Source organism: Chelonoidis abingdonii, chromosome 5 (genome assembly GCF_003597395.2).
Source record: "Chelonoidis abingdonii isolate Lonesome George chromosome 5, CheloAbing_2.0, whole genome shotgun sequence".
NCBI lineage: Eukaryota > Metazoa > Chordata > Testudines > Testudinidae > Chelonoidis > Chelonoidis abingdonii.
In genome coordinates this window covers 52,491,954-52,502,851 of record NC_133773.1, presented here as the reverse complement: position 1 = coordinate 52,502,851, position 10,898 = coordinate 52,491,954, and the positions used below count along the sequence as shown (strand labels likewise).

The window sequence follows — 10,898 nt, the reverse complement described above, 5'->3', positions numbered from 1 at the left end:
TTAAAATTACAAAAACAATTTGAAGTGTCATATAAAGAAGACAAGAAGTTGATTTAAAGTTTCTCTTTAGTAATTTGTCTGCTCTTTGTGGTGGCACACTCACAGAAAGTGAATGCTGGGGGAGGAGCTGCCTCCCCCCCACCTTTCTCTAGCGTGTGTGTGTGTGTGTGTGTGTGTGTGTGTGTGTGACTTCACTGTCCTTTGATTTGGAAGCAAGCTGATTGGCTGGAAGCAATTCAACACATGCCGGGCAAAAGCTTTGTGTGAGTTGAAGTGAAGTTGCACAGATTTTAGACTGGAGTCAGCAATCAAGGGTGTTTAGTCTGCAGCTGAACAGTGAGAGGGAAAGAGGATCTCTCAGAAAAGATACAGTGCAGATTCAGCTAGCACTCTGCAATAAATGGATACTAACTGCAGAAGGAGAAAACACTGATGTGACAAATTTCGTCCTTGAAGAGGAGCAGGAAAACAAACGAGAGAGATTGGATTGCATACAGATTGTATCTGGAAATCCTGACACGGTGTGTATACAAAAAAAAAAGTTTTCTGAGATATACTAAGATATTAATACTTTGCTGTATTATAAAGGACTTTTTCAAGTTTTAAAGTACCAAATGTGTACTGGGTTTAAGGTACCAAAGGAAGTTGAAAGAACTACTTTTTAACTTGCTTGGAGAAATAAATTGCAAAAACTTACAAATGCACCAAATCAGTAGCAAAATGCACTTTATGTTCCTTTTTGTACTGATGATAATATCTTTCAGTAAAGATGTACTAGGCAAGAATTTGAAATACAGGATTTACGAGGAGCAGAGAGTTGGATCAGTAATTGCAAGACTATCAGAGGATGTAGCTGATGTTTTATTTAAAATTCCTAACCCTTTTTCAGTTCGTTTTCGAGCCATGCAAAGAGGGAATTCTCCCTTACTTGTAGTCCGAGAGGATAATGGAGAAATCAGTGTAGGAGCTAAAATTGACCGGGAACAACTCTGCCAGAAAAACTTAAACTGCTCTATAGAGTTTGATGTGATCACTCTGCCTACTGAACATCTGCAGCTTTTCCATGTTGAAGTTGAAGTGCTGGATATTAATGACAACTCTCCCCAGTTTTCCAGATCTCTCATCCCTATTGAAATATCAGAGAGTGCAGCTGTAGGAACCCGGATCCCTTTGGACAGTGCTTTTGATCCAGATGTTGGGGAAAATTCTCTGCACACTTATTCACTGTCTGAAAATGATTTTTTTAATATTGAAGTGCGAACAAGGACTGATGGTGCCAAATATGCAGAACTCATTGTGGTTAGAGAATTGGACAGGGAGTTGAAGTCAAGCTACGAACTTCAACTCACTGCTTCAGATATGGGGGTACCTCAGCGATCTGGATCGTCTATCCTAAAAATAAGTATTTCTGATTCTAATGATAACAGTCCTGTTTTTGAGCAACAATCATATATAATTCAGCTCTTAGAAAATTCACCAATGGGTACTTTGCTCATAGACCTCAATGCTACTGATCCAGATGAGGGCGCTAATGGTAAAGTCATGTATTCTTTCAGTAGTCATGTGTCTTCCAAAATTATAGAGACTTTTAAAATAGACTCAGAGAAAGGCCATCTGACCCTCCTGACACAAGTGGACTATGAAATCACCAAATCCTATGAAATTGATGCCCAAGCTCAAGATTTGGGTCCAAATTCTATCCCAGCTCATTGCAAAATTATCATTAAAATTGTGGATGTCAACGACAACAAACCTGAAATTAATTTAAACCTAATGTCCCCTGGGAATGAGGAAATAGCTCACATTTCTGAAGGGTCACCTATGGACACTTTTGTTGCCATAGTCAGGGTACAAGACAAGGACTCTGGCGTGAATGGAGAGATAGTTTGCAAGCTTCATGGGCATGGCCACTTTAAACTTCAAAAGACTTATGAAAATAACTATTTAATTTTGACTAATGCTACTCTAGATAGAGAAAAGAGATCTGAATACAGTTTGACTGTAATAGCTGAAGACAAGGGGACACCAAGTCTCTCCACAGTGAAACATTTTAGTGTCCAAATCAATGATGAAAATGACAACCCACCCCGCTTCCAGACAAACAGATATGAAGTTGTTATCTTGGAAAATAACTCTCCAGGTGCATATATCACATCTGTCACAGCCACAGATCCAGATTTAGGGGACAATGGACAGGTCACATACACTATTTTGGAAAGCTTTATTTTGGGAAGTTCTATAACCACCTATGTGACCATTGACCCATCCAATGGTGCAATCTATGCACTCAGAACTTTTGATCATGAAGAAGTAAATCAGATTGCCTTTGTGGTTCAAGCTAGAGATGGAGGGAGTCAGCAACTTGTTAGTAATACCACAGTTGTGCTAACTATTATTGATGAAAATGATAATGCTCCTGTCATTGTGGGACCAGCACTACGCAATAACACTGCAGAAATCTCAATCCCTAAAGATGCTGAGAGTGGCTTCCATGTGACTAGGATAAAGGCTATAGACAGAGACTCTGGTATGAACTCAGAACTAAGCTGCTCCATAATAGCTGACAATGAAGAAAACATATTTGTAATGGACCCAAGATCATGTGACATCTATATGAATGTTAGCATAGAATCTGTTTTATCTAAAGAATGGGAATTTTTTGTGATAGTTCAGGATAAAGGCAGCCCTCCACTCAGTACCAAAGCACTTCTGATATGTACTGTTTTGGAATATGTTTATCCAATTCCAAGCACAGAAGCTACTTTTATTAGCCAGCCCTCTCTGGATGTTTCTATAATAACAATTATATCACTTGGATCAATATGTGCAGTGCTGTTGGTCATTATGGTTATCTTTGCTACAAGATGCAATCGAGAGAAAAAGGATACAAGATCCTACAACTGCCGTGTGGCAGAATCAACTTACCAGCACCACCCAAAAAGACCATCAAGACAGATTCACAAAGGTGATATTACACTTGTACCTACTGTTAATGGCACTTTACCCATCAGATCTCACCACAGAGCTTCTCCTTCATCATCTCCAACCTTAGAAAGAGGACAAATGAGCAGCCGACAAAGCCATCATAGTCACCAATCACTTAACAGTCTAGTGACAATCTCATCAAATCATGTGCCAGAGAATTTCTCACTGGAACTCACCCATGCTACTCCTGCTGTTGAGGTAAGGTTATATATTATTTTGCATGCATGTTCACTCATTCACCCATCTATGAGTGTGTTTATGTTCTGCATGCTGTCTGTGACAAATGAAAGTATTATAGCTTTTTTTTCAGGGATGCAGCACTGCAGTTCCACTCTGTCAATTGAATCTTAAAACAATCCTGCACGTGAGAGACTATAGTAAACCTATTATAATTTCTTTATATTCTTCTTTAAATTGAGACAACTTTGTGTTATATACACATAATATACACAGTGCTTTATTATTGATGTACAGTTTTCTGTATGTGTGTGTGTTCAGACACATATAGTGTATAACATGCAAAGCATTTGTACAAATGACAGAACAAACTCCTTAAAATGAGGGTTTATAGTAGAAACACTGCTACAATTTTAACTGCAGCTGTGCTAGCAGATGGTGGTAGTGTGAGAGTGTATGCATCCAATATCTTTGTGAGTGTAAGCCTCCAGTATCTTCATAATTTGAAACTGCCTATTTTATTTTTTAAATATATACACTATATAGTTTTGATCTCTCCTTTAAAAAAAAACAACCAACCAACTCCCCCGAAAAACCCAAAACAACACCTCCTCTTTGCAGTCCATTGTTTTTAAATGTTAATTAATTAGTATGAGTTCTGAGATTAACAAACAGCATTGCATTTTCTATCTGTAAAATGCCTTCAGATGTTTTCCATGGCAAACACTGTATACTGTAAATAGCCAGTTGTACTACATTATATATGCACACGAATGGGCTCTAATTAAATTTTAAAGAAGAGACCAACAAGAAGTACATAATTAAAATTTTTCTAAATAGACATTTGGATTTTATTTCCAGGAATCAGTGTTTTCTTCTTTTCTTTAGCAGGTCTCTCAGCTTCTTTCAATGCTTCATCAGGGCCAATATCAGCCAAGACCAAGTTTTCGAGGAAACAAATATTCCAGAAGCTACAGGTGAGGATTTCAGTTAGATTCTGATCAAAACATTTTTATCTGAGAACAACATACTGAACATGCGATAACAAAATATAATCCCATCACCATGTTTTTTCTGTTTACAGATACGCCCTACAAGATATGGATAAATTTAGCTTGAAAGATAGTGGCCGTGGTGATAGTGAAGCAGGAGACAGTGATTATGATTTAGGTAGAGATTCTCCAATTGACAGACTTCTTGGGGAAGGATTCAGTGACCTTTTCCTTACAGATGGGAGAATTCCTGCAGGTAAGAACATAATGAAAGTTGAATAGTTTATTTACAGTGCTCCCTGACTGTCACATTGATGTAGTTAGCATTGTGAAAGCTGAAATTATTTAGCTTTCAAGTTTTATGTTTCCTCCTTCATCTGCTCTACAGTATATAGTGTCCTCAAACCAGAACACAGCTGGCGCACTAAAGACTGGGACACTATTGAATTTCTGCCCAGAGCAGTGCGTAGGCAGTTTCTGCTATTATTTGCAGGCATATGAACTCGCTCTAAATCCCACCTCAAAAAGCGTCAACTGGTCTATGTCCCTAGATTTTTAATGACTGGGTGGATGTTTGTGGAAAACTAGGCTGCTGTGGTGTGATAAAAATACACTGAACTATAATTTGGCAGATGCATTTTCCATAATAGGATCCAGACTTCCAGAGCTTAAAAATGCACTGGTTAGGTGATGGACTGTAGTTTTTAGGTAGGGAAGTGTAGAGCTGCACTGTGTTTTCCACTGATGAATTAGTATCTATAAATATGACCTATATGTCAGTATTTGTGCTGAAGGTCAAAGCAGTTCATTATCTGCCATCCTGGTTGCTGGAATGAGCTGATTGTTCCAACATAAGAAGACAGGAATACCTGGGGGGGAGGGGGCAATGCAAAAGGGAGATAAACCTTTTGTAAATTCAGACTCACTCACGAGTACAGTAAAAGAGACTGGGAAATCACATTTAGGCTCAGAAGTGATCTTTGTATTAGAACCCCAATATTTATACAACTACTTGTTCTTTTTACTCCTAAATCTTTGGAAAATAAATATGATGCTCAAATTTAAATGCCTATACAAAATATAAAGGAAATGTTTTATCCTTGCACATGAAAGCCATTTCCTACAGGGCCAGATTATGCCAGTATGATTTAGGCTCATATTGGGGCTGGGTGGGTGGCTCTACAATTTGCTGTGCACAAGGGTGCAGGGTAAGAGTGCCCACTGAACTGCTCCTTAGGATGATGCATAGCATGCTTCCTTCTGTAACCAGCTAGTGCCATTGGTCAGAGCAGGATGGGGTAGAGCCAAAGCCTTGCCACCTCCTTCCCACCTTTAGGGTGGCTAACCCTCAAGGGCACTAAAAAGGCCTTCAGTTTTCCCTGGCATTTGTGTGGAGAGTTTAAGATGAAAGGGGTCCTGGAGCCCTTCCTTTCCTTGTTCACCTTGGCCCCAAACATGTAATTCTGTCTTTTCAAACCTTCAACACTTCTCTTGTGGATTTTGCTCCATTCTAAGGTCTCTCACTACTCCTGAGTCCAACCTCCCATCCAGAAGTCCAACCTAGCTCCTTTTGGTAGCTGGGATTATGTAGGTCCAAGTGCCCCAATAGGTAGGTCCAAGTGTTCACAGTCCCAAGGATTTTTTTCTCTCCCTTCTTGCCAACAAGTTGCTATTTAGGAGCCATTTATTCCTGTACCATCCAACTTTAGAGAAAAATCTTTTCTCCTTGGGTGGTAAATTAGGGAAGAATTTACTATAATTCTCAGCAGCTGCTAAGGGAGACTTCAGATGCAATACTTTTGCACTGGAATCCTTCCACAGTGGCAGCTAAGGAATAATTGTCTACTTCCTGGCTGGATGATTGTGGGTTGCCAGGGAAAAAAGGGAATGTTTACACTCTGAGATAGCTGAAATTCCTATGATTCATTTAAAGAACTTTCTATTAACCCTCCAAATATAAAACCAATGAGTGAAATTTTCAAAATTTGGCCCAACTGTGATCTCACTGAAGTGAATGTTAAAACTCTCATTGATTACAAGGGGAACAGAGTTAGGCTAACATGGAGTGCTTTAGAAAATCCCACATATTTGTTTATGTGCATAGCCCTAGCTACTCCATGAGTTATACATGAACCATTTAAGATAACATATTAATTAATCTGTGTGTTCACACCAAACTCACAAAAAGTAGAATGGAAACTTTCTTCAGGTTTCCTAAGTTCAGCTTCCTCCTTCTGTGCCCCTCTATTTTTAAGTGTCTATGCATTTTCACCCCAGACCAGAAGTCACAGAATCAAAATATTGTAAGAAAGATTGTTTTTTCAATATTTTCTGCCTAGATAGAACCAGGAAGGAATGGACCATCTCCCATACACATGAACCTCAAACATTTTAAATTTCAGTGAAAACATTTCTTTTTTCTCCCTTAAAAATATATTTAAAAAACCTTTACCTATATGTTTACGGTTTAGAAAAAAAATACATTCAGAGTTACATCTGACATTTCAGTCTTAACCCATACCATTGTACATTTATATCTTTTCTATTGCTGACTTATGGATAAAGTGGGACATCATTAACCCTCATCATTAACATCCTGATTGCTGGAATAAGTTGCCTGTTCCAACATAAGGAGAGAGGCATATCTGGGGGGATGTAAAAAATTGAAGCCCACTCACAAATACAGTAGGGCTTTTGATAATGTGTTCAGAGTATTGCTATTATTTTATACTGCTAAATCTTGGTCTCACTAATGCGAATGGCAAAACTCCCACTGATTTAAATGTGACAAGCCTCTGGCCTTGAGTGAACTTGGCCAATGAATGTTGACACTCTAATGGCCCTGCAGTTCTCTATTAATTCACAGAATTGCACTGGAATTTTACTGACAGGACCAACTGAACCAGTGCAGCTATAATGCAATTCATTCCCATTCACACTAGAACTAAAATCTTTTGATTTAACCATTGTGGGTGGAGATATTTTCAAGACTTGTCAAGAGCTGGTGCAATCACAATGGTACTGGCATTGCCTGTGGAACATTGTGAGCACATTTAATGTGTGGAAACAAAGCACTTCTTCACAGGCATTTCAAACATCTAAACCAACATTTTAAACACTAATTATTTTATGTAGATGAATCTTTTGACGCTCACCCATCACTACCTCATTTGCAACACCCAGTGCAAAATCTGGCCTCCAGCCATCTATACTTCTGCTAAATTTCATACTCCCTGATGTAAGAAAGGAAGTGAGTATAAACCTAGAGGAATTTTAAATTACATTGAAAAGGAAACAATATGTTAGACTGTATAAAACATGGTAGAGAAATAATACTGACAATAATAGAGTTCCACTATATCAATCAATGGTATAATCTCACCTGGAATATTGTGTTCAGTTCTGGTCACTCCATCTCAAAAATGATGTTGCAGATATTGAAGTGGTCCAGAGACAGGTGAGGAAAATGATTAGAACCATGAGGAAACTTATGTGGAGACACTGCAAAGTTTAGGACTGTTTAGTTTAGTTTAGAGAAAAGACAAATAAAAAGGGATATGATATAGGTATATAAAATAAAAAGACAGAAGGGTCTAAACCTCAATTCTTCAAGGCACAGTCTAACCATTAACTGATGGAATTAAGAAGCAGCTTCTCCTGTGGGCTAGGTATCACATAATCAAAAGTTATTCTATAATTGTTTATATCTGTGCTTCTTGAACTTTACTGTGCAGTATCTGGTACTGGCCTCTATCAGAGACAGGATACTGGGCTAAATGGCCCACTACTGATGGGGTATGACAATCCCAATGCTCTTATTTGGAATTAAATACATTTACTGAGGTAATCCTGAGAGGTGTTGAGCAGCTGCAACTCCCATTAGCCTCAACATCTGGAAAGGGGTAGTTTCCTTTTTTCAGCAGTTGGAAGTGGAAATTAGGCTTCTCTTCTGGCATCTTCTCTGCACAGGGCCTCCACTCACAGTTTACTGTGTTTTAAAAGGGGTTGCATATGCTTTCATTCCTAATCAACTCTACTAGAACTCTTCCAGGGGCTGGATGCTGGTTGGTCATTCCTCTCCAGCACCTCTTTGGGTAGGAATGTGAGTTCCTGGGCAAAAAGCAGGGGCAACACCCATTTCCTCCATTTAGCATTCATCGCGGGCCCAGATCCCTTAAGTGCTTGATTGCTCCTCTTTGTAGTCTGTATAGTCATTGTATGTCAGTCATCAACTGGAGATATTAAACCAGCCAGCTCCCAAAGGCCAAATACATCCCTAGAGTAATTCCACTCAAGTTAATGGAGATATATTGGGCACGAATTTGGCCTAAAATGTCATGAGGTTGGATTAAAATCTGCTTCACCCATTTGGTAATTCATTGTGTTACTAGCAGACCCTAAAAAGGAGACAAGAGCTGGAGAAGATGGAGATAACGCCATATCTTCTCTGTTCTCTCTCCTTTCTCTTCTCCCTCATTTTCTTTTCCTTACAACTTTCCTCCCATATCCTTCTATCCTGTTCCCTTGCTTTCTTCACTGAATTGCAACTAGGAGATGAAGGAGGGAAACATTAATTTTCATTCATGAAAGGCATTCAACACACGTTATATACAGTGTAGTTGTAGCTATGTTGGTCCTGGGACATTAGAGACCCAAGATGGGCGAGGTAATATCTTTTACTGAACCAACTTCTTTAGGGCTGGGAAAGGTATTCCAGGTGTTTAGCTGTGACATTCAGAGTAACTTTCCCAGACGTGAAGAAGAGTTTTGTGTGGCTTGAAAGTTTGTGTCTCTCACCAACAGAAGTTGGTCTAATAAAAGATATTACCTCACGCACCCTGTCTCTTTATTCATCAGACAGTCCTGTATGAGAAGACAGTACTCTAACCTCTACCTTTTAAGTCACCCAGGCCACCTATTTTCTTGGGATTCTCTGAAGCAATGGTATAATATGTTCTTCAAACAAGTTTAAAAATTGTATAGTTATCTTATATTTTATATAGTTATCAACCTTTCTTACAGGATAAAATATACGTGAACTTCCCTATAATGGGAGAATGACAACACTGGATCTGAACACCTCTGATCTTTGGAGAAATTCAGATCCTGATCAGAGCTTTGGATCTCAGGTCCTTTAATATGCACTAGGGCTGACTCCTGTAATTGTGAGTAATCTATATAATTGAATCGGAACATTAATCTCAGATTTTGGTTTTGATTACAGCAATGAGGCTATGCACAGAGGAATGTAGAGTTCTGGGACACTCTGACCAATGCTGGATGCCACCTCTGCCCTCTCCATCTTCTGATTACAGAAGTAACATGTTTATTCCGGGGGAGGAATTTCAGCCACAGCAGCAGCAGCAGCAACAGCAGGCATTTGAAGAAGATTCACAGCCTGTTGAGTCCAATGAAAAGAAAAAGAGCTTTTCAACATTTGGTAAAAACTGTCAAAATGAGGAAGAGTCAGAGGACATCTGTACTTCATCTCTCCTTTCTGAAATGAGCAGTGTTTTTCAGCGCCTGTTGCCTCCTTCACTGGACACCTATACAGAATGCAATGAAATGAATCGCTCAAACTCACTGGAGCGCAGGAAGGGACATTTACCAGCCAAGACTGTAAGCTACCCACAAGGAGTGGCAGCATGGGCAGCCAGTACACATTTCCAAAACCCTGCAAACAACAATGGGGTCATGCTAGGGACTCACTCGAGTGCACAACCTTCCTCTAAATGGCTGCCAGCCATGGAAGAAATCCCAGAAAACTATGAAGAAGATGACTTTGACAATGTGCTTAACCACCTCAGTGATGGTAAACATGAACTAATGGATGCCAGTGAGCTGGTAGCAGAAATTAACAAGCTGCTGCAAGACGTCCGGCAGAATTAGAGGGATTTTTACATCATATTTTTCCGTATTTATGGAAAACTGGGAGGAAAAATAACCAGAATGAAAAGAACTGGCATTGCCAATTAGTTGCATTTATCATAAATGTGTCTGTGTATGTTAAATATTAAAATACTGTATTTTCATATGTACACAATGCAAGTGTGATTATCTTTATCTGTATTTTAAAAATACATTTGTACCTTATATTTATGTGTAATTTAACAAATAAATTTTATTTTTGTACTCCTACGGCAAGCATGTTTTCCTAAGTATATATAACTGGCACCATTTGACTTTTTTGCCAAGCAGGTGTGTAAACTAAATCAAAAACAGGGATGTTGCTTTTCACAGTTTTGTAAAGAGTTTCAAATGTTACAGCACAGGCCCAACCCTACTGAAACATTATCCATACATTAGTTTCAGTAACTGATCCAACACCTTATTGCAATGTTTCATTGTTACAATAAAGAGTTGTCAACTCCCATAAAGCCTAAAATGATGTCCTTCTTTTCATACCAGTTCAGAGAGTCATTCTCTCATTTAATTGATGGCTTATAAGAGGAGTGAGGAGGGATGATGGCATTCTCCAGAGGCACAACCGCCGCTGAGAAGGAATGTTGCTCTTACACAAACTCCTTTGGCCAACTCAACAGTGATACTGAGAAGCTCTGAAAAGAGTTGCACCCAGCCTCTCCCAGATGGGTCAGCCTGATTCAAGACCTCTCTGGTAGTGGGAATAAAAGGGTAAATTGGCGGGACTCCTCCCTCCCCTGCCAACAAAATAATCTCTCTTGCTATTACCTCCAAGTCACTACTACCTTCTCTATTTTCAACTGCTGAGCAGTCAGCCACTCT

General features: G+C 39.1%; 1 protein-coding gene across 2 annotated transcripts; it reads left to right on the top strand.

The window, feature by feature from the left end:
* Positions 1 to 433: 433 nt before the first annotated feature.
* Positions 434 to 10,495, top strand: PCDH18 (protocadherin 18). 2 transcript variants are annotated; one of them, XM_032795825.2, is made up of 4 exons: positions 434 to 3,183; positions 4,054 to 4,139; positions 4,247 to 4,410; positions 9,379 to 10,495. In XM_032795825.2, exons 1-4 carry the CDS (start codon positions 700 to 702, stop codon positions 10,041 to 10,043), a joined length of 3,399 nt encoding a protein of 1,132 aa, XP_032651716.1. In that variant the 5' UTR covers positions 434 to 699; the 3' UTR covers positions 10,044 to 10,495. The 2 variants fall into 2 exon arrangements, with proteins under 2 accessions (XP_032651716.1, XP_032651714.1); XM_032795823.2 differs by having other exon boundaries at positions 4,051 to 4,139.
* The last annotated feature ends 403 nt before the right edge of the window (positions 10,496 to 10,898 follow it).

Excerpts from the sequence above, each read along its gene's own strand:
- PCDH18 (XM_032795823.2), top strand. The coding sequence starts at position 700 with ATGCACCAAATCAGTAGCAAAATGCACTTTATGTTCCTTTTTGTACTG. Across the intron at positions 3,184-4,050 it reads ATGCTACTCCTGCTGTTGAG|CAGGTCTCTCAGCTTCTTTC; the intron begins GTAAGGTTATAT and ends TCTTTTCTTTAG. Across the intron at positions 4,140-4,246 it reads AAATATTCCAGAAGCTACAG|ATACGCCCTACAAGATATGG; the intron begins GTGAGGATTTCA and ends TTCTGTTTACAG.